This window comes from Gorilla gorilla, chromosome 8, assembly GCF_029281585.2.
Source record: "Gorilla gorilla gorilla isolate KB3781 chromosome 8, NHGRI_mGorGor1-v2.1_pri, whole genome shotgun sequence".
NCBI lineage: Eukaryota > Metazoa > Chordata > Mammalia > Primates > Hominidae > Gorilla > Gorilla gorilla.
In genome coordinates, this window is record NC_073232.2 from 26,014,288 (window position 1) to 26,039,063 (window position 24,776).

Genomic DNA, 24,776 nt, shown 5'->3' on the forward strand with positions numbered 1-24,776 from the left:
ACCAAGCAATTTGGAAACTGAAGAATCATCCTTGGCACCTGTTTGGAATCTGTTATGCCTTCATGTGACCAGCAGCGACGTGCACTGCAAACACAAACAGTGATTTACGCTTCACTTATTAGAGCGGATGCAAGGTCTTTCCAAGGACAGAAGAAATTTGCCTTTAAACAGATTCTGAGAGCACAGAGAGAAAGCAAAGCCCTTATGGAGAAGTCCATGAATCGAGTTAGGGAACTCGGAAGAGAAAGAAAACAAAATGTGAACTCTGCCTGGAGAGGAAGATAGACCTCGCCAGGGAGGAGCCACCGCTCCTAACTGGCAGGGCACAAGGAACGGAGATGGCATTTGCAAGAGATGGAGGTCAGCTGGTGTAAGGGTGAGAAACCATTTCCTGAAGTGACCCAGGAAGAAGCTGAATGACCAGGCAGGAGCTGGGATCTCTCCAGAAGGGGTGTGGAGGGGAGTAATAAGCATTTCCTGAGGACTCAATATTTTCCAGGTGTGTGGATTATTATCTTCATTTTACACACGAGAGAACCAAAGCAGCCAGACATTAAATTCCTTGCCCAAGATCACAGCTGGTAAAGAGCTTTGGAGCCAGGTGGACTCCAGAGCCCACACTGTATTCATGCAGCACTGAGTGTGAATGTAGTTTCATCACTTCCTGTAGTGATGACACTTCCTGCACTGAGTATGGTTCCCCATCTCAATCCCTGTTCTCCTGTGAGCATAATTATACTCAGTTACTGGACTACTATGAGGACAGACAATTATATCTATCAAAGTGTTGGTAGTAGTGTCTAGCACATGATGGGCATTCCATTAATGACAAATATTACCGTAATTCTCAAAATAACACCTGAGATGCGAATAACTCTCTAATGCCTCATGAACTTCAAAGTTTGCTTGTTTGTATGAGGGGAAAATGAAATAAACTTGGAAAATATCTCTAGAATAATGTTTTCCTGAGAATGTTCTATGGAATACAAATGTCCAATAGATGTTCATTAATCAGACTTCTGGGCAAGGATAATCTCTTTGGGACTAATCTCCCCTGGTGGTTTTCCCTGCATGCAGTTCTATCTATCAGGCTATATTCTGATGTCTCCCTTTCCTTCATCCTGTTGTTATCCATCTCTGTCAATTGTACCTCCTAAGTGCTCTGAAATCATTCGATCTCATGCTTCCTCCCCAGCAATGGTGAAGACCTGGAGCTCTCTCTCCCTTGGCCTATAGCAATCCCCTTACTGGGTCTCCACCGTTACTCTTACCTCCCTCCAGTTTATTCTGGTAGCCAGAGTGATTGTTTTAAAAGTGCAGATCTCACCACATCCTTGAAAGACCTCCTGCTGCTCTCCAGGAGGTCTCTGAAACTCTTAATGTGCCCACCCTGCTCTGCAGGCCAGGTCCCTGTCCACCTGAGAGCCTCACACTGCTCTCCTTCCAGTCCCTCACATCTCAAGCCTCCTGGCACCTGGTGTGTTATTCATCCTCGGGGAGGCCTTTCCTGACCCACAAAGGAGCTCAGTTCCCATCTCATGCCTTCTGGGTGCACTATAACTGTCCCTCCCAGCACTTAACACTGCCTGTGGTTAAATTTTTATTGCGTGATAAATTGATTAAGGTGTGTTTCCTCCGTCATGACAAGGAAAACTGATGCTAAAACAGTCACATGTCCATAGCCTAAGTGTCTAAAATATATCCTACTGACTGGATGCATGGATAAAGGAATGAAGAATGCATATTTAGGATAGTGACAGCCTGAGGAAATACCACAGCAAACACAAAACAAAACAACAAACCCTGCTTAATTGTGTTTTAATTTGGCATATCACAGATTTATTAGAATATAGGTCTCTATTTGTGAAACATCTACCAACATTTGTGGCAGAGACAGTTATGTGGCTTCTGCAAATTGACTTCCCCTTCCTTTGGTTTCATGAACTACCACATGGAAGCCAGGAACACCTGCCTTTTACTCTGATGTGATTAGAAACAACCTGTGTTGCAGTAAGCAACTGAGAATGTATGAGTTCTCCATAACAGCTAGCATCACCTTAAGTATTGACAATATCCCATGAGCCCGATGTTTCTCAGTCATGGTATATGGAAAATGTTGTTTAGGCTATAGACATGGAGAATATGGATGTGACACTGCAAGATTCAGGGATACTGGTGATGTTTTTATCCATTCTTCCTCTTGGAATGCATTATTTTGCAACTGAAAGGAGAATATGGGAGTGCAACAAACTGTGATATAAGCATTTGGGGTGAACAGGATGACATCAGCAAGGATTTGGCAAGAGATGAAATGCATGTTATAAAGACTGGAGGGAAATGCCTTTGATTGAAGTCCCCCACACTATCACGAGGACTTGAAATGGACTTTAGTAGAAAAGGGGAAGGAATAAGAAAATGATTTAATGGAAGATGATAGTGGTCAAGGTGCCCGGTAAGGAAAAGGGGGAGAAAGTTTAGAATCAGAATACAAAAACTGTAAAGTGAATCTGACATTTTTAATATAATGAGGTAAACATAATATCAACAGTATGACCAGGCCTTGGTGAGATAAAATACATAACTCAGCCATAGCAATGGAAGAGTAAGTCCTCACTGGAAAGTAACATTTAATAGCAGGCAAATGTATGTTAACAAGATGCCTATTAAGATACTTTTCCCTCCCCAGGAGAGAGCATTGAAGTGAAGATAAAACAGGCTATCTTGGTGGAAGTGGGCTATGAACAGTGGTCTCAAGTGCTGGACCAGGGGCTTGTGCAAAGCTTGCTCTTGGGGAATCCTCAAGGATTTGATTAAGTCTGGGATGAGGACTAGGAATAAATTTTTCTAACAAGATCCCCAGATGATTCTGGAATGCAGCCAGATTTGGTAGCCAGTGATAAGGACTTTATCCTCCCACCTCAGCTTCTTTTCAGTAGAGACTGCAATCTTTTGTAAAGGAAATCCATAAACACTAATGTACCAAAAGAGATCTACAGGAGTGGCGACGGGGAGACTGTTTCAACCATCTGGACGCTTATGAGACGTCTTGTTCCCCAAAAAATGTAGCATTTGTTGAATTCTTTATATGCTCTCCTCATATAAAGGAGACAGTGAAGAGAAGTGCAACTCTGGACTAATTCTGGCTAGCAAAGAAGTGGTTGTTAATATGGAAGTGACCAAAACAATAGGAGACAGTGATCGCCTTGCCTTAACTTAGAGCCTGTGATGGCTGACCACTTAACCGGACTAAGGTTTTGGGGATTCAAACTTCAAAACAAGATATAAACCTACGGATAAAAAAAAAAAACAAATGAAAAAGCAATCGAAAAAGGAAAGAACATTCTAGAAAATTGGCAAATTCTGAAAAACTAAATTCTCACTACAAAATCAGGAATAATTTTGGGGGGTGCAAAAAAGGAGAACCCTCTAAAGAAATCAATCTAAGCAGAAACCCAAGAGGCTCCATGGAACTTTCTGACCATTTTATGGGTACACATACGAACTAGCTAAACTTTGGGAAATGGCACAGAAAAATATTGTTGAACATTAGAAAAAATGTCTAATTTTAAGGCTGTGACTAGGGCAAATGAAAGAGGGAAACATGGATGGCATGGATGCTTTCAGAAGAGAGTGTGATGTCAATGAAGAGGAGGTAGAAATATGCCTAGTTTGATTTTGAAACTGGAAGAAGAGACATGGAATTCCAGTTTAGAAGATAAAAGAGTCAACTCTTTTCAATGAACTTTTCCAGGCTTAAGGGAATTATATTCTACAGCACTGAAAGGTATAGTCATTACAGAGTTGATTTTGTAATCTTGGTGAATTCATGGGTGCTTAGTTCATGGTTAATGTTTTCGACGCAGCCATAAAAAAGAGCAAGATCAGGTCCTTTGCAAGAATGTGAATGGAGCTGGAGGCCATTTTCCTCAGCAAACGAATGCAGGAAACAGAAAACCAAGTACTGCATGTTCTCACTTATATGTGGGAGCTAAGTGCTGAGAACACATGGACACATGACAGGGAAACAGCAGGCACTGGGGCCTACCTGAGGGTGGAGGGTGGGAGGAGGGAGAGGATCCAAAAAAATAATGAGAACTAGGCTAATACCTAGGTGATGAAATGATCTGTGCAACAAACACCCATGACACAAATTTACCTACATAATAAATAAGTTCAGGGTATGTGTACTACTATCAGGGTAGTGCACATACCCTGAACTTGAAAGTTAAATTAAAAAAAAAAAAGTTTTAGCATTCCAGCAGAATCTATGCCCCTGCTCACAAGTTCTGCTTCTGCCCAGAACATAATCTGTGAACATCACCGGCTAGAGGGCTTGGCTACACTGCCCTAATGAGTACTGTCCATAGGCAGGCTAGACCCATGCATTTGCTGTCGAGCTCAAACACATGAGCTCCCTGTGCTGGGGATTTGTCACCAAGGGAAAGTCCGGTTGTATGCAAGCACTTGAGGTAAATGATCCTGTAGGGTCAAGGCTGGGGTGGTCATGTTGTTGAAGCTAAAATTCTGAGGTTGCTGATACTCAGAGGAAGCCTTTGGGGAGAGTGATGGGAATGGATGGGAACAGTCAGGGAGCAGGAGCAGAGCCTTAGGAAGTGGGAGTGGAGAATCTGCCTCACTGTCTTGGCTTCCCACCTTCTCCGGGCTTCTCAGCCTCTCCTGTGTGTGGGGAGGTGTGAGCCTTCTCAAAGTAACCACCCTGTCACATGCGCCTGTCCTCTTCATGTGGCTCAGATTGTGTTTCGGTGCCACCACCAAGAGTGCGAGCCCAGGCAAGGAGAACCAGCAGGGCTGCCAGGGGGCTGAAGGGAAAACGTTCCAGCTTCCAAGATGGGGAAAGATTCATTCTAGAATCTCGTAGATCAGTAAGATTAACAGTAATTTTTGGAAAAATTCTAAATTAGACACTAAAAATAATTTGTCAACATGAAGCAAAGAAAGAGGTGACTATAATAAATGACACCTGCTTATCTATGGAGTCATGCAAAACACTGATTTCTCTTTGCAGCAGTGTCAATAGAATGGCAGACTTGGGGGCTGCAGGAACACTTCCCCATGATCCCTGTGAGGGTGACAGGACGCTGTGAGAGTGCTCCCGGGGTATGTGGTGTTATGGCTGAGAGCATCGGTGTGGAGTTACAGTGCCTGCTAGAAGGCCTGCCTTGACACTTATAATCTTTCTGAATATGAACAACCTATATCTGCCTCACTTTTCTCACCTAACGAATGGGAATAATATTTCTTATAATACAGGGTTGCTGTGAGAATTACCTGGCAAATAATACATGCTGAATAAATATTAGCTTTTATTACCTAGTAGTTTGAATAGTGCTATTCCAAAAGCACTTAATAATAGATCGATTTTAACCAAAAGAACCTATCATTTAAAAGTATTTGAAATAGATGCAATCTTGTTTGACATTTTTATCAATTATTTTTGAAGAAGTACTAGGTCAGTGGCCAATGAGTCTGTATGCAAATGAATAATGCTCTGAAAAGCAATGAATGAAGATTTAGGGAGGTCATGATGTGTTGGGATTCTCAGACAAAATCAAATCTGACTTATTAGGAAAAATATCTCTGTTTAGATTCTTAAAAATCGTATAAACTAAGGCTATAAATTCATAATTCATGTAAAAGTGATATGGAGATTATAAATCTTGATATAGGCCAATATCATGACTTAGCTACAATAAACCCCATTTAACTTCAGCATAGACCACCAGAAATATATGAACTGGATAATATAGTTCCAACCTACTTGGGCCTAGCCAGGTTTAGTTGAACTGTTGCATCCAATTCTGGGGCCACATTTAAAGAGGCACTGACATACAAGAGAACATGCAAAGGAGTGTGTCCCACACACGTGAACTAGATGAGGACCAGTTAGGGAAATGAAGGATAAGGATTGGAGAAAAGAAGCCATCACTTACTCTGGTTTGTTACAGAGAGCCTCAGAATTCAGGGACCTAGACTTCAGTCTACACTCACTCTCCTCTTTGTACCTCTTTACACTGTCTGGTTCCTGCTCTCGCCACCCCACAAACACTGCTCTGACCAGAGTCACACTGATCTCCAAGGGACCCTTCTGAACCACAACCTCTCTCGACTGCTCTTCCCTTGGCTCCCATGACAGTCACCTCTTTTTTTTTTTTTTTTTGAGACAGGGTCTCACTTCGTCACCCAGGCTGGAATGCAATGGTTCGATCCCAGCTCACTGCAAACTCTGCCTCCCGGGTTCTAGTGATTCTCCTGCCTCAGCCTCCTGAGTAGCTGAGATTATAGGCGTGAGCCACCGTGCCCAGCCACAATCACCTCTTAGTGTTCCTACTTCCTCTTCTCACTACACACATGCTCCCTGTTGACTTAACAAACACCCTGGGCTTCCTATACATCTCCATGTTGATTTCTCCCAAATCTATCATTTCCATTTCTATATTCAATCACTCGTTTGAAATCTCCTCTTCTGCATGGAGACTCAGACTCAAAAAAAAATGGAAGACTGAAATCAAGTTGTAAAATACAGCCAGAACTCTTCAGGTTGATTCCCCATGTGTGCACGGGCAAATGGTCTTACTCCTTTAAGCAAATGGTCCCTTCTCCCACTGTATATTTTATTTCCAGATCTGAAACATTTTGTTTTGCCCAGAGGGTGAAATAATAAAGGATGCATTTGGTTTCCAATGGGATCTTTTCCAACCCATTCCTCTCATCAAGGCGGGATAGTGTCTGACCAGCACGTAATTAAGTCTTTTTATAGTTTCCATTTTATTAATTCAGAATAACTAAATTCTGGCTCTAGTAACAGGCATCCAATTGGGATTTGGGGAAGTCAGTTGAAAAAACCCAGAAGCGATTAAAATAATGGAAGCTAGATTTCTGTGTGTGTGAATTTTCTCTCTGTAAATGGTTGTTTGTGTGTTAAAATTTCCATCATAGACCAGCTATTGCAGCTATTGCTGTGGTCTGGCCTCTTGGCTCACAGAGATGGAAAACAATCTCCTCCCTCTGGCAACAGCGCCGTTTTTTTGGAAGGCCTTTCTGAACTTCTGGTTCTCATTTTGTATTTTTGCTCTTTCACCGTCAATGTTGCACAAGAGAAATGGCATGACCATAACATGACAGACACGTCATCCATAAGGGGCTCTAATGAGCTACTCTGCAGTTGCTGGAACAAGCATTTTTTAATTTGAGTTTTTAAACACCTTTTTGTTGCCATTTCATCCTCAAATGAGTCGAAAGAAGTGGAGTTCAGGTCCTGGAAATGTTTCATCTCTTTCCTCCCCCCTCTTTCTGCCAAAGCCTCCTTTAAAGCCCAGTTCAAAAGCATCCTCCTTTCTGTAGCTTTCTCCATTATGCTTTACCAAATCACGATTATGGTGCCCAGCACACTGTTATACGTGCAACGCTCGGCAAGGTCATGAGTCCTATTTTGGTTTGTGCTCCAATTTGTAGGATTGCACTGCGTGTGTAGGAGGTCATACAAAAACGCCAGTTTGGAATTCAATCTTTCTCATTCATTAGTAGTTATCATTAGGCTGATACTAAAATATGGCTGTGATATTCAATTCAACTTGAACTTACTGAACTCCTGTAATGTCCCACCTGTATAATAAGTGCCTGGGTTACAAAGTTAGTAGGAGACAGCACAGACCTTCGAGAAGCCCACAGTCCAGTGGGAATCAGGATAGTCCTAACTGGTAAAAGGAGGTATGACCAACTGCTGTGTTCATGGTATAAACAAAGGGCTTTGAAAGCAACTTTTCTGCTTTTTCTAAAACACAAACAAGGTCTCACCATGTGAAGAAATGGATGCCTATTCTAGTAGTATCTTAATGATACCATCCTGGTATCATTAAGCTTGTGAAGACCAGTTGAACTCCAGGTCAAGGAAGGTGGACTTTAAAACCATTGCCAAGTACGTGCTTGTAAGTTTGTTTCATGTTGTGTCATATTTTCTTAGAATACTGGTAAACAAAACTTTCTAATGGGTAAACACTATGGCTAATATTTCTGTAATATTGTACTTTTGTAAATATAAGGCAAAATTTTTTCCCAAAAAATTATCTCTGAAAAACAAGGGAATCTCCTTATAGTTAGGACCTCACAGAGTCTCTCAAAATGCAGAATGCTTTGTTGTCACTCTTTGTTTTCATAAACAAAAGTGCTATTTGGAAAATATATGTTAACCTCAAACAACCTCAACCAATGCTAGTTTTCCTATACAACTTGTAAAAACACAATTAAGAACATTTTACAAGAATAACATATTTTTTCCTGGGAATATGACCCCAGAGTTGCCAGCAATGGATGTTGAAGTCTTTGTAAGTAAGACTTCTAAAAATCACTGACCATCTTAAAAACAACTACCTTAAGTCACTAGGCTGCAGGTAGGTGGGCAGGTGGGAAAAAAATGTCCTGTTATCAGAGCAAGTACTTATCACTTCAGAAAGGGTATCTAGTGAAAACATTATATGTGGATTTTTTGAAGTATTATATATTAACAATATAGACAGAAATAAAGATAATGCCTTAGATGACTCAAAAAGTTATTTTACTGATGACGAAACGTAGATGCCAAAATAACCTCCCAATTTGTAGCTCTAAAAGTTACATATGCAAGTTATCAAAAAGCTTTTTAAGTTAAAATTTCTTATTGCAAAAATAACATATTACCTTATATTCAAGGTTGCCTAATATTTAAGCAACATTTATTGCCTAAAATTGCATACAGACAGTTGAATAAATGTTACTAGTGGTCATGATTATAACAATTGAAACTTCAATTTTACAAAAATAAAAATATACTGAAATGAACTTACATTTAAAAATAAAAACAACAATTAAAACCATGATACCTCATACTAGAAAAATGACATCTTAAATAAATCCAAGATACCCAAACATCTTCTGATCTCTTATACACAGAGAACAAACATAAAAACAACCAACAAAAAATAGAGGTTATTACTCTCCTTCCATGTAAGTTAAGTAATATGAGGTCAATGAGTCCAGAAGTTACACTGAAACCTAAAAACATAGATAGTTCTCTGTATTCACAATTTAATACATTAAATATGAAATATACCTGTTCAAATACCATGGGTGGTTGGTGTGTTATAGATGCGTGGGGCAGAGTTAGGGATTTTATTCTAAAAAGCATGATGGATTCTAACTTGACACATCTCCCTTGATCTGAAAAAGCAGTGATCAATCAAGCTTTATAATACATACCTCTAAATAATCTGTGGAGCAGTTTATGTGATGTTCCAAGTCAAATGCTAAAAATGTGTAGTTCACAGTGTTGCCTGTTGTTGCCCGGATGGTCCAGTTGCAATGCTGATTTTCAGAATAAGGATTCGGATACCCTATACTCTCTAAGATGCCATAGGTTTGATTGACTATTACCACATTCTCACATGCTGGAAAAAGAAATGACTGTTAAGAACCACTATTATATACTTCATAAGTGCTCCAAGATGAGATTTTCCTTTAAAAAAAAATAAAAATCATCTGTGTATGTACACACACACATATGATGTGTATATATGTGTGTGTATATATACACACACAGAGACACACACACATATATATTTGGTGCAATATTTTCATAGTGAAAGGATTTCCATTTAGAAGAAATGTGAAATAATACTGAAGTGAATTCAAACTAAAGAGTCATGAAAATTAAATAGTCATGTTAAAATAGGCATCAAATTCCCTTGAATTTGTGGAGAGCAGAATAACTTGATTATATTCAGGGATCAGTCTGATTTGTTTGTTAGAGAAGCGCATTCGACGTTCTGCGCTGCTGTTTTTTTAATGTCAACATGTGGAAGGGACAGAAATTCTGACTTTTAAATTCAACAGTTTAAAAACCCAAAATCCTATGGGAATGCTAAAAACCAGTAACAACATGGCTTTGTTGGACATTCAAAAGTCTGCGTGAAATTCACAATAAAGGCTCCGTTCTCCCTCTAGTTAGTCATCAGGAAGTACCAAGCGAATAGACAGAGTAGAAAGGATTTAAAGAAGAAAGGAAAATGTGAAATTACAGAAAAAAAGTCTTCAATCCAATGGTGGCATTTTCTTGAGCTGAGTTTTCAACAAAACCAAACCAGATACCTCTAAGTATGTCTAATCCTGGGTGCCCAGTTCAACCAATCCTAATGACTGAAACAAGGAATATATTATCTCTATGATGTGCAATAAAAGAGAACGGGAAATAAACATTACATGGAATGAGCTGTCTCTGAAAGTGTGATTCATAGATGTATTCCTACTACGATATGCTTTCTGCAGGTGGGTAGAACACCATTTATAACTTTGGTTTAAAAAAGTGTACATTTGTGGCTCTTCAAAATATTGCTTTGTTGGAGCAGGGAGAATACTTAAACCCATCCTGTTTGAAAATCTTTAGGTCGCAGTTTTGTCCATAAAGGATTTTTAAAGAATAATCTTATTGTTTTAGAAGCCTGTGAGAAGGTACACCTATTAGGCAGATAGGCATCACGTGCCTCGATGACTAGGGGCAACACAGGGCCCAGGAAAATACATTCCAGTAAACCACATGGGCCACTCTCAGCACTCAGACCTTACACTATTTGTAAATCTCCAATTTCCCATGGCAAATTGTACAGATAATCTCACTAGTTTGCTCTGATTTTGCCTCTTATGTGCACTCATTTACACTTTCAGGTTTCTGAAATTATGAGAGAAAAATAAAATATCTCAGAAATGAAAAGGAAAAAAAAGAAACCCTTAAACAATCTGAGTATAACCAGAAATAGATTAGCACAGCAGTAATAAAATTAGAGAAATGATTACATAGTCAAACAGATGTATCTCTGATAGAACTTAGGAGACCTTTTTATGTACTAGTGATACATTTCTGAAGAACAAAGCTATATATTAAAACTCAATATTCAAAACTATCTAGGATTCAGCCTAATCCCCAGATATAAATCAATGTGAATCTTAAAATTCATACATAATCAAGGTTAAATGTTATTACTCTTTCAGTTAATTCAAGGGTATTGTGTATTCAGTTAATAATTTTGTGACTTTTAATTCCATTTTCAGATAATTACATAAAATTATGGATAAATTTTGATTCTGTGGGAAAAGATAATTGTGTAAAATCATGGATAAATTTTGATTCAGTAGAATTATGTTTCCAAAACCTAGACTTTACTTTGATAAAGTAAAAGTCTCTATCAAATAACAAATTCAAGAAAATGTTGTTTTCTTGAATGTCCATTTTGGAGCTAACTTCAAAAAGCATTTAATTCTAGAGCTAGAAGGCAGGTTTAGAGACCATCTAATTTAATCTCCTTTTCTAAAAGAAGAAACCATGGGACCACAAAGAAAAGTGACTTTCTCAAGGGTTAGGAGTCAGAACAAACCCCAGGCCCCTTGACATTTTGCTCAGTGTTCCTTTAATTCCATCATGTTGCTATCTGGGAACAGTAGATTTAAAATGGCATCTGTACAATGGCCAGATTTTTCTACTGTAAAGAACATGCTTATTCCATGCATGACTCACATGGACCACAGCTTTCCCTAATAAAATTAAGGTACTTTTTAAGGTAGAGACTAGTGTGATAGAATACTATGTACATTGGAATAATATAATGTACACTGCAAGATTGCAATGTGTGAGGCAAATGAAAAGCTATTAGTCATTAGTCTGGTACACTGATCTTTCACTGAATTGCAACTCTCTCAGCATATTAAATACTCTTCTAAGTTTCTATAGTTTGCCAGATGTTTTAGTTATATGTGGTTAAATTTAATACGTATTTCTCCCTCAAATGCAGTTAAACGATTCACAGAAGAAACTAAGATGAAGTTCAATTGCTCACACCAATGCGTTACACTTATTTCAGTTTGTTTCAAGAATTTGAAGGCCCACTCTAGGCACGGGACAGCCAGTATACATACTTACTTTGCCGGTATTCACATTTACTCTGCTGGTATTCACACTTACTCTGCCAGTATACACACTCACTCTGCCGGTATTCACACTTACTCTGCCGGTATTCAGCCTTGAAGCCACGTCCTTGCTGACCTTCATCTGTCCTCAGTTTTATAAACATGCTGTCTCCACTAGAACGAATAAGAGGGGGTTTCTCATCCCCACAAAGCTGAGTTAGCAGATGAGAGTTGCTACTTGGGCCATCATATACCTTTAAGAAAATATTTTGAATGTTAGATGGTTGAGACTATAAACATTATGTAAAGCACTATAATCCAGAAGAAGTGAGGAAGAAAAAATATATATATTTATTATGTATATATATTATAAATAAATATATTATATGTAATTGTATATAAAATATTATAAATATTAATTATATATAATATATTTATAAAATAAATTTATTTAATACATATATTTTTATATATGTATTAAATACATATATTTTTATATATGTATTAAATACATACATTTTTATATATGTATTAAATACATATATTTTATATATGTATTAAATACATATATTTTATATATATATTAAATACATATATTTATATATGTATTAAATATTTATATGTAAACATAAATATATATAAAATAAATATATCTTTATATATAATAAAGATATATCTTTTGTTATATATATGACATCACAAAAGAATAGCCATGAAATAAAATAACCTTACAAATTATATTTAGGTATTTATAAACTCAGGCCATAAACTCAGGCAATTAAGCTGTGGACACGTGCAGCAGTAACAAGCGTGTGAGCTTACGCTGAAGGCTGAAGATTGAAAATGAAAGCCCAATACATATTGTAATGCCGCAGCTGATGTCAATTGTCTTCCTTGTTTTTTGATTCCATAGTTTATGATTCATGACACTTCAATACATTTTTATTTAGATTTTTAACAAATGAACAATGGTGAATTGCTGTACTGTGAAAAGTCCTAGTTGAATGACTCATATTATCTTCTCTACTTCGCCAAAACTGTCTTCTAAATTGTGATTTTTCAATGCATATGTGGAAAAACATAAATAATGATTATAATAAATCTTGTAATCCCTTTCAGGAGATTTTCACCATATCTTAATAGTCTATCAATATATTTTAAATACTTAGTGTATCGAGCCATTGAGTACTTCGAAGATGGTCATTTTCACCAAACTTCTTTTATGTTTTTATTTTGTTTGAATTTTTATATGGATGTTCGGTTTAGATGCTCCCCTTTCCTGAATCTCGAAAATAAAAATAAGTGCATTGTGTGTTGGGTGAGATGGGAGCAGGGAACAATATGATGGAAACATTATACATACAGCCAGGTAATCTAAAGTGCAGTTTGGATGATGCTCCAAGTGAAAGTCTTTGAATTCCAGTTCAAATGCGCTGCCGTGGCTAGATTTCAACCACCAGTAGCATTCAGAGCTGTGGTAATAGGGCATCGGGTAGTTGGGAGATATGAACGTGCCGCTTGAAGTGGTGAGATTACCCCCGCAACCTAGAGGAGAAAGAAATGGAATGACGCACACCCCTTTCCTTCTGGGGAAATTGAATCTTTTTGTCTGCATTAAACTGGTGCCATTCTACTATCCTTTAAATCAAATTGCACAGCAAAATGGCATCATGAAAGAGTAGTTATAGCCTAAAAATCCAATTTCTATTTTTTCTTTTTTTTTTTTTTTTGAGATGGAGTCTCACTGGGTCACCCAGGCTGGAGTGCAACGGCATGATCTCGACTCACTGCAATTTCCACCTCCTAGGTTCAAGCGATTCTCCTGCCTCAGCCTCCCTAGTAGCTGAGATTATAGGCACCTGCCACCACGTCCAGCTAATTTTTGTATTTTTAGTAGAGACGGGGTTGGCGAGTAGAGACTATGTTTAGTAGAGACTATGTTGGCCAGGCTGGTTTCAAACTCCTGACCTCAGGTGATCCCCCTGCCTCGGCCTCCCAAAGTGTTTGTGAGTACGGGAGTGAGCCACAGCACCCAGCCCCAATTTCCATTAATGCAATTTCCTTATTCTAACCAGGATTCTTATTTATTGATAAAAAGAAACTAGAACTTTCTCCCTTTGTCTGTTAAAAAGAAATGGCTGCTGTTAATTTAAAATTATTTGCAATATTGAAGTTTAAATACAGCTGAGCAAACATGGACACGTGATGGACAGAGCATGACAATCCCGGAATCAAGAAACCAATCAGATTGGCTTCTCCAGTAAAAGACAGCTCTTTGCTATTTACCTGTTGATGACCCATCCCAGTAAGCTGAGAATCCAGACCTTGTGTCTATTTGGTCACTCTTAAATTTTAACCATAGTTTGTTACTATGAGAGATGATTGTTGGGGGTAGATTTGAGCCGTAGAATATTCCCAACAATGGTGATTTTTCATAGCCTCCATCTCTGGCAGAATACAGAAATTAAAATTTATTGGGTTACTGACAATATTACTGTATAAACATTTAACATAATTTGAACTTTGGGATTGCAAACATTAGCAGTTTATTGGATGAAGTAATTTCTCTCAAACACTACACTTACTCTAAAAAACACGATTTTAACTTTTAAATTTTTAAAAATCATATTTGAATGACTTAACAAAGAATAACCATCATTCATGGCTGGCATGGTGTTTTATATAACCAATCACAAACTGAGAGAATATGTTTAATCTTCACCCTTTCGAATAAAGCCTCTGGCAAATGTGTCAGAGAAAACATGATAAAGAAACTATACTATTAACTATATAAACATACTGCTGTATTTTACAGAGAATCTTTCAATGTTTTCCTTCTGATTTGGAAATTTTTGAAATGTAATATATCATATTTGATATATTTAGCAAAATTCTGGAAATAGCATTTTCCTAAAAACTTTTGGGGCCTTAAATCTAGTTTATAATCTGTAGCTTTTTGAAACAAACAATAAAAAAGGGATTTATTCAACATCAAAGTCCAGTGAGTAACTGCTGTAAATTAAGAAAATTATGTTATTTTAGCACGATAGGGTCCAATTATGATTTATTATTTTAATACCTTACTTTATATTATAGAATAACATTTATTATAATACATAAGATTCCAGATTTAAAATCCCAAATAAAACATTTGATTTAGATGCCCACCAGAATGATTAGCCTAATTTAACTCAAAGTAGTGTCATGGAGAGATAGTAACATATAAGTTAACTTACTTTTACTGCATATATAATTTTTTAAACACATTCTTTCAAAGTGATGATAATGAAAGAATAATGCCTTGTACTGAAATTCACAAGCCTAGACTTTTATTATCTGAACATGAAAACTTTGTGAAAACTTTAAGATTGCTATCCTGCCATCATTTTGTAATATAATTAGATTAAATGAACAGCAAACAGCCTAAAATTTACATCGATTTTACATAATTAAAGTAGGTATTCAACAGTAGCAAGTTACATCATTTCAGAGTAGTAGCACATCTGTTTCTTTGCCCACATAAAATCTGGAGTTTATTTCCAAGTATTTCCAATAAAATAATCACTTCAAAATAACCACAGAATCATGCAATTCCTGTATTTCTCCTAAGTCAGGCTCCAAATGACAAACTTTATTTCTTGCAAGAAAGTGCACAGCAGGGAGCTTTGCAGAGAATTTCCATATTTTTTTCCTTAATCTTCCTAGGAAAGATTATTAATGAGAATAAATAATGAAAAGATTATAATGAAATAAATAAAAGTGCTGACCTGATTTCCAGAAAATCTGTATAATAGTTTCCAATGGCTTCCTCCAAGGAGAAGTTTGTGAAGTGCACTGCAATCAGTTGGCCAGTTCTCACTGTGATCCGATAAATGCATTCCCAGTTGTTGGGATAATTATTGGGGAAGTTTGGAGAAGTGAATGTCCCCAAATCATCTGTGTAGTCTTGCAAACATGCTGTGAACAGAAACAGACCATAAGAGAGAAAATAGAAAATATTGATATGTTTATAATACATCCAGTAATATGTATTTCATTAATTTGTGCCTATACTTGATTTTCAATAAGCCATTCTGGAATGTGCAAATAAAGATTTCATTCTGAAACAAAGTTTTTGTAATCTTAAAGGCAAAATAATTACCAACAATAAATCTAAGCTATGGAGTGGAAATTGTTATATATATCTTGAGTAAACAACCCTTTAAGTCTTGAAAGTGTTACGTTTTTCTAATCCTTGCAAATTACCATAAACATTAAAAATTAGGATCCACTGCAGGAGGGCCTAGAAATAATTCAGTCTTGTCTTTTCATAAGCTCCCTTTAAAGTGGTTTTCACCAAAGCATGCATTTATGAGAAATGACAAAGCAGGTACCTCCACCATGGGGTGAAGAATAGGAGCCCAGGCTCAAGGATCAGAGTGATCTCGAATGAAAACCCTCTCAAACACTGACAAGCTCTGCAGCCTTGGGAGAGTTACTGTACTTCTCTAAGCCTTAGTTCTCACATCTCGCAAATGAAGAGGGTTGCTACCTTTGACTGAAGGTTTAAGAGTTAAAGATAATGCATTACAAGGGCTTAGCCCATGATATGCACTCAGTAAATGGTGGTCATTTACATTATAAGGAAGACATTAGGTCATTTATAAAACATTTAGCATAGTACCTGGACAATTTTGAAGTCCTAAATAAATATCTTCTTTAAAAACTTTTCTAGTTTAACAGTTTTAACGTTACCTATTCAGTCGATTCTGTGTTTACTACCACCCACTCAATCTCCTATGCCCTCCAAATCTGAAATATTTTACAAAGAAAATCTGGTTTGAATGCTTTTGTTTTTGTTTTTGCTTTTGAGACAGGGTCTTGCTCTGTTGCCAAGGCTGGAGTGGAGTGGCGGGATCTTGGCTCACTGCAACCTCTGCCCCCCGAGTTCAAGCAATTCTCCTGTCTCAGCCTCCCCAGCGGCTGGGACTACAAGCATGCACCACCATGCCCAGCAAATAAATGCATTTTTAATGTATTTCCAATTGCATCCAGCCATAACCTAAATATAGGGTATAGGAGTAGACAGAGGTCTCCTACTGAAAGGTTTTGGATACAATAAACTATTGTGTTTCATTGTGAGTCAAAATAATAATAATAATAAGGATGTTTAGTTATGCTGTTTCCCTAGTTGCTGCTATATAATCCCCATACTCAGAAAAGAAGAATCACTGGTATTGAAAACATAGAGATGCATAGAACATATTATAGGTTCTACTATCTGTGTGTAGCTCTCAAAGGAATGGGCATTCACCAGATATTTGATTTTACTCTATTTTAAACAGCAAGCAATCAAGGCTTTACTTTATTGAAGGAATTCACAGTGACATTTAACACCAAAGATTATGTTTAACTCCAAAAGTACAGAAAAGTATGCTTCTCTGTAGTCTGCCAAAATATTTCCCCAAGTGGAAAGGAAGGTAGAGAGGAAGGGAATAAGACAGACAGAAGGGAGACAACAGGAAAGGCAGAAAAGAGGGATAAAGAGAGCGGGGAGGAGTATAGCATTGGTCTATTAATATTTCAGACCCAGTAACGAAACTTACTAAGCTAAAAAAAGGACATCAAGTGAAAGCAATGACCCAGTATCCCTGAGTTGACACAATAGACAGACTCATTGACCCACACACACAGAGCTTTAGCCAGTAAATCAAATATTTAGAGGAAATTATCTGTCGTCACTTGTTCTTGCTTACTCACTGTACTCCCGGAGGGGAAATACAATTGTCTTGCATATCTGTAATGCAACTTGTCTGCGGGAGAATGTTAAGTGTGATTAGGTTCTCAGGTGGAGGAACCTGAATTAATGACATTTTGGGGCAATAATGATGGGTAGTTTCCCTTTATCTTGCTTACATGCATGTGATTATTCTGGAACAACTGGTGGGAGTCTGTTAATCTGTACTGAAATTTTGATTTACTCACCAAGCTTCTTTTCTGTTGCTGGCACAAAAGTAAACTACAGTTCTTGATGTGTTCCAGTGATATTTACACCATTCACTTTGTCTGAAATGCTTTACCCTTTACCTAACCCACCACCCCACAACCCCTGCCAATACACAGTTTAACATATACACTCTTACCCATCATTTAAGGTTGGCTGAAACCTTTCCCAACCAAGCAGAATTAATTTATCTCGCATAATAAAATGTTATGCAAATAGCAATTTGAACCCCAAACATATTTTGTAATTGTTTTTATGTGAGTATATTTACCTTACTAAACCTTGGGATATGACTAAGACTTTATTAACCATTATTTACTATTACTGTAGCACCTGGCCCAGATGAGGTCCCAGTAAGTAGTTGTTGAAATATTATTACATGATGTGTTGGAAACGAAGGGGACTGCTACATGCATCTAAGTTCCTCCCACTCTCCCTACTCCACTCAGTTCTTCTCTTTCAAACTACCCCTAAATCCCAATCCTACGACTTCTATTTTTCTCACCTCATTTTTCCTCTCTCTCTTCTTCCTGTACTCTATCCTGGTTGGCTGAGTTTCTTTAATATTTTTTTAATTCCAGCTATGACAAGCAACTGTACTAAACTAGCTGCTCTCCTTAAGAACTGTAAAACTGAACAAAATATTGGACAATCTGCAGTACAAGATTGTGATTCTTGACAGAAAGGAAACTCATGATGTACGACTCTTGATTTCCTTGGCTTTCTACCTGTGCAGAATTTCCTGACCACAGAAGGGAGCTGAAGTCCAAGTAGTGAATGACAGTCCTACTGAGCTGATGATGCAAAGATTAGAGTTGCCAAAGCAGCTGGAACTATATGGAAATTCTACAGAGAAGAAGAAGTATATAGAGAGGAAAGCCGGGCATCTGAGTAGGGCTTCCCATGGATTCTTAGCTAAGCCTGGGCTGAGAATACATAAGGTGAGACTTCAGAAAGCATGTCAGACAGGAGCTGCTACTAGGCTGGAAGTGGAAACAAGATCATTTAGAGTTCTCTCCCATTCCAGAATGGGGATACCTCCTTAACACCTCAGGCATTCAAACGAGACACCTAAAAGGCCATATCTTACAAGTGAAGACCATGGCCAAGAGTAGGGCTCTCTAGAACTTCCCTGCCAAAGGATAAGTCTTAACAAGACCTGCAGGAATCATAGAAGTTGGAGGTTGAGACCTAGCAAGTTAGAGGGGCTCGAGAAACAGGGATGTTCACAAATATTCTTTAGCAAGTAAAGATATAAACCTATGCAGATACAAAGTAATCAGCTAGATATCAAACTAGCTTCAGAGGAAGATAAGATAATACAGAGTGTCTACAACACATAATTTACCCCCATGATATGGGACACCCATATCATGTCCCAACCTATCATGTCCACTATAAAACCCAAAACTATTACAAATGTTAAAAAAAAAAAAAAAAGAAAATATGGGCTGGGTGCGGTGGCTCACACCTGTAATCCCAGCACTTTAGGAGGTCAAGGCAGGTGGATCATGAGGTCAAGAGATCAAGACCATCCTGGCCAACATGGTGAAACCCCATCTCTACTAAAAATACAAAAAATTAGCTGGGTGTGGTGGTGGGCACCTGTAGTCCCAGCTACTCAGGAGGCTAAGGCAGGAGGATCGCTTGAACCTGGGAGGTGGAGTTTGCAGTAAGCCGAGATCATGCCACTGCACTCCAGCCTGGCGACAAAGTGAGAGTCCATCTTAAAAAAAACAAAACAAAAAATGAGAAAATATGAATCAAATCAAGAAAAGAAATGTCATCAGTAGTCAAGAAAAATGTGGTCATAGTTGAGAAAAAAAATATCATCTTGTGATTCAAAGATGATCCAGGTGTTAGATTTAAAAGAGAAACACTTTAAAGCAGCCATTAAAAATATGTGCAAAGACTTAAAGAAAAAGCCTTAAAAAGTAAACAGATAAGAAATTTTGGCCCAAAAAGGGAGAAAATTATTAAAAGGAACCATGGAAATTATATAACTTAAAATTACACTAATTCAAATTAAAACTTCATGACAAGTTGAACAGTAAACTGTAGGCAGAAGAAAAAAAGGTCAGTAAACTTTAATATGTATTAATAGACGTAATTTAATCTAAAGAACAAAGAAAAAAGAACTCCGGGAAAATGGACAGATATTTAAAAAAAACAAAGAAAAAACAACAAATAGGTTAACACACATACAATTAGAGAACCAGAAGGAGAAGGTAATAAAAATGGGTCAAAAAAAGAGAAGGAAATAGGGGCTAAAATTCTCCTAAATTTTATGAAAAATGTCTAGTAAGATATAGGAGTTCAGTCAATACTAAACAGGAGAAATAAAAGAAAACTACACTTGGACATGTCAGAGTGAATCTATTAGAAAACAGAAACAAGGAAAACACAGAAGCCAGTTGGGGCGGGGGGGAAGCCACATCACATACAGGGACATCATGATAAGGATGACAGCTGGCTTCTAATCAGAAGCAATGGAGGCAAGAAGAAAATGGAACACATCTTTAAAATGTTGAGATGGGGAAAACAGGTTTAAATATCCAGCAAAACTACTTTTTTAAAAAACGAGAGTGTAACATTTTTAAACAAACAGAAGCTGACATAATTTGTCACTGGAAGACTTGTACTGTATGAAATAATAATATCCATTGGGCCAAAGGAAAATGATACCAAACAGAAAATATCTCCAAGAAGGAATGAAGAACACTGGAAATGATAAATCATTGTATAAATATAAATGCTAGGCTTTCTTTTCATTATCTCCTTAAAAGAGAATTAGTGATTTAAAGCAAAAATAATAGTAAGGTGAATTTATAATATAGAGAGAAGTAGGCTGGGTGTGGTGGCTCATGCCTGTAATCCCAGCACTTTGGGAGGCTGAGGTGGGCAGATCACCTGAGGTCAGGAGTCCGAGACCAGCCTGGCCAACATGGTGAAACCCTGTCTCTACTAAAAAAAATACAAAAATTAGCCAGGCGTGGTGGTGCATGCCTGTAGTCCCAGCTACTCGGGAGGCTGAGGCACGAGAATTGCTGAAACCCGAAAGGTGGAAGTTGCAGTGAGCTGGGAGCTTGCCACTGCACTCCAGCCTGAGCAACAGAGTGAGACTCAGTCTCAAAAAAAAAAAAAAAAAGAGAGAGAGAGAGAGAGAGAATTAGTGATTTAAAGCAAAAATAATAGTAAGGTGAATTTATAACACAGAGAGAAGTAAAAGATATAACTAAAACAGCACACAGAAGGATAGGCACATGGAATTACACTAGTATGACAGTATTTCACTTGTGAAGTATAAAGGGGAATTTGTGTAATATGAAGTGTCAGGTATGAATTGGAAGGTATGAAATGTAAAGCAGCTGCATATTAACTCTAAGAAAACTTGCTTATAAGTTAAGGAGTATATTTTTAGACCTAATGTAAAAATACAAAAAAAAAGGTATCATTAAAAAGACAATGAAGGAAATAGAATGGAATACTAATAATATTCTGTAAACCAAAATGAAGACAGAATAATGGCAACACAAAAAGAGATGAATGGAAAACAACTACCATAATGGTATGTTAAATTCAACCATAAAAATAATTACATTAGTTGTAAATGGTCTAAATTCTTCAACTAAAAAACAGAAAAAGCAGGACCCAATTATATGTTTTTTACTATACATGCACATTATATATAATGATGCCATTATATATAATGGTGAAACTAAGTTGTAAGTAAAAGAATGAAAAAAGATATACCATATGAACAGTAAATATAAGAAAGCTGAAATCACTGAAATAATATCAAACAAAAGTGACTTCAAGAAGGATAATATTATTAGATTTATAGAAAGACATTTCATAATGACAAAGGGGACGATTTATCAGTAAAACATAATAATCCTAAATGTGCATGGACGAAGTAATAGTTTCAAAATACATGAAGGAAAGTGAAAAGGCAAAAATTAAAGAAAAAAATAAAACCATGATTAGAGTTGAAGATTTTAACACCTTTCTCTCAGTAACTGAAAATGAAACAGATAAAGATGAATAGGGGTATAGAAAATCTGACCAACACTCAGCCGACTTAAAGCTAATTGACAGAGAGCACTACACTTAATAACTGCAGACAACACAGTTTTTCAAGCATACATGAAACACTCAGCAGCATAGACCACATGCAGGGCTGTAACACATTTCTCCATAAATTTTAAACAATTGAAAACTTAGAAAGCATATCATTTAACCACAATAAAACTGAAATTATAAATCAATAAGACATCTAGAAAACCTGCAAGTATTTGAAAGTTAAATAATACATTTGCAAATAATCCATAGAACAAAGAAGAGATCACAAGATAATTGGAAAATATTTTGAGCTGGAGGTTAGTGAAAATAAAACATTAAAATTTGGGAGGTGGCTGGGCGCAGTGGCTCAATCCTGTAATCCTAGCACTTTGGGAGGCCAAGGCAGGCAGATTATGTGGTCAGGAGTTCAAGACCAGGGTGACCAACATGGTGAAACCCCGTCTCTACCAAAAATACAAAAATTAACCAGGCATGGTGGTGAGCGCCTGTAATCCCAGCTACTTGGGAGGCTGAGGCAGGAGAATCACTTGAAACCAGGAGGTGGAGGTTGCAGTGAGCTGAGATCGCACCACTGCACTCCAGCCTGGGCAACGAGAGTGAAACTCCGTCTCAAAAAAAAAAAAAAAAACTGGGGAGGTGAAGTGAAGTAGTGCTTAAAGGCTATATCTATATCTATCTATCCGTAGTTAATTTTTATCTAAAGAAACTAGAGAAAAGCTAACTAAGGCAAGAATTAAATGAAATAATATAAGAACAGAAATCAATTAAATGGAAAATGCAATAGCAATAGAGAAAATAAACAATGTCAAAAACTGGTTCTTTGAGAAAATTATTAAAATTGATAGAATTCTACCAAAACTGATTAAAGAAAAAAGAAAAAAAAACACAAATTACCATTTTCAGGAATGAAGAGGGGATGTCACTATAGAATCTTCAGACATTAAAATAATAGAAAGACACCATTACAAAAACCTGTGCAAATATATTTGACAACATACATAAAATAGATGAATTCTTTCAAAATTCCCATAACTGACTCAAAATGAAATAGAAAGCTTTAATAGTCTCTATTAATTGAAGAAATTAAATTTGTAATATTAAACCTTCCTACAAAGAAAACTACAGACTCAAATAATTTCACTGCTGAAATTGTATCAAACAATTAAGAAATTTTTTATATTCCACAAACTCAGAAAATAGAGGAGAAGATATTTTCTAACTAACAAGACCAATATTACTCCTATACCAAACCAAAGAAATTCAGAAAGATTACAGTTCAGTATGTCTTACATTGATGCAAAAATCCATAAGAAAATTTTAGCATAACAATTCTGAATACACGTAAAAATTATAATAGATCAGAACCAGGTGGAGTTCTGATGTATTATACAAGATTGGTTTGACAGTAGAAAACTAAATCAACGTAATTTACCACCTAAACAGAATAAAAAAAGAAAAGCTTTGAAAGATACCAAAAGATGCAGAAAAATTCAACACCTATCCAGGATAAAAACTCAGCAAGTATGCCCAGAAGGGAACTCCACAAACTGATGAATGGCATCTATGGAAAATCCAAAGCTAACATCATACTTAAGTGGTGAAGGACTAAACGCTTTCCTGTCAAGATTAAGAAAAAGGTCAACATTCCAACCTCATCCTTTCTGTTCAAGAATGCACAGAAAGTTCTAGCCATCACAGCAATACACATACACAGAGAAAGAGGGACAGAGAGAGAGAAGGGAAAAAATAAAACTTATTTAACTTATTCACAGTTATTGTCATCTATGTAGTATATACTAAAGGATTTATTTAAGTTATTAGAACTAATAACTGAGTTAAACAAGACTGCAGAATACAAGATATGTGCACAAAAATCCATTTATGTTGCATATATCAGCCAAACAACCAGAAAGTAAAATTTAAAATAGCATATATAATATGGCATGTCATTTTATAATAGCATAAAAACACGAAACACTTGATAACAAGTTTAATAGAAACATGCACAAACTCTACACTAAAAACTTTATTGCTGAAGGAAATGAAGGAAGATCTGAATAAATGGAGAGGTAAAATATGTTCATGGATTGGAAGGCTGAATTTAAGATGACCTTTATCCCCAAATTGGTCTGTAAATTCAATGCAATCTCAATCAAATTCTCAAGTTTTTTTATATATTGAAAAGCTGATTCTAAAATGAATATGGAGACACAAAAAATCTAGGATAGCCCAAACAATTTTGAAAAATAAGTATCAATCTAGAGGTTTTATACTTCCAGATTTTAATATACAATATGAAATTATGTAACATTAAGAAATATAATGTTCTATTGTTAAAGTGGTAAATATGTACAGCAGTGTGATGAAATAGAGATTCCACAAGCAGACCTACACATGAACACAGGCAGGTGATTTTCAACAAAAATGCAAAAGCAATTCAGTGGGAGTGGGGGTGAAGGAGAATCTTTTCGATAAATGGTGCTTGAACAATTAAATACCATTTGCTAAACACACTTGGACACATAACTCACACCATATAGAAAAACCGATTCAAAATGGATCATAGAACACGTATAAAATCTCAAACCATAAAACTTCTAGAAGGAGCCGGGTGCGGTGGCTCACGCCTGTAATTCCAGCACTTTGGGAAGCCGAGGCGGGGGGATCACAAGGTCAGGATATCGAGACCATCTTGGCTCACACGGTGAAACCCGTCTCTACTAAAAATACAAAAAATTACCTGGGCGTGGTGGCGGGCGCC

The 24,776-nt window shown here is 36.9% G+C and overlaps 1 protein-coding gene across 1 annotated transcript in view; it reads right to left on the reverse strand.

The window, feature by feature from the left end:
- The window catches only part of CUBN (cubilin), a 309,428-nt gene that overhangs the window by 210,156 nt on the left and 74,496 nt on the right, over window positions 1-24,776 (reverse strand). The window contains exons 23-27 of the mRNA XM_031015408.3: window positions 15,717-15,906; window positions 14,236-14,396; window positions 13,313-13,494; window positions 12,047-12,203; window positions 9,253-9,440 (exon numbers count right to left, since the gene is read on the reverse strand). Of these exons, the coding sequence (XP_030871268.3) occupies window positions 9,253-9,440; window positions 12,047-12,203; window positions 13,313-13,494; window positions 14,236-14,396; window positions 15,717-15,906 (878 nt within the window). The remainder of the gene's footprint in view (window positions 1-9,252; window positions 9,441-12,046; window positions 12,204-13,312; window positions 13,495-14,235; window positions 14,397-15,716; window positions 15,907-24,776) is intronic.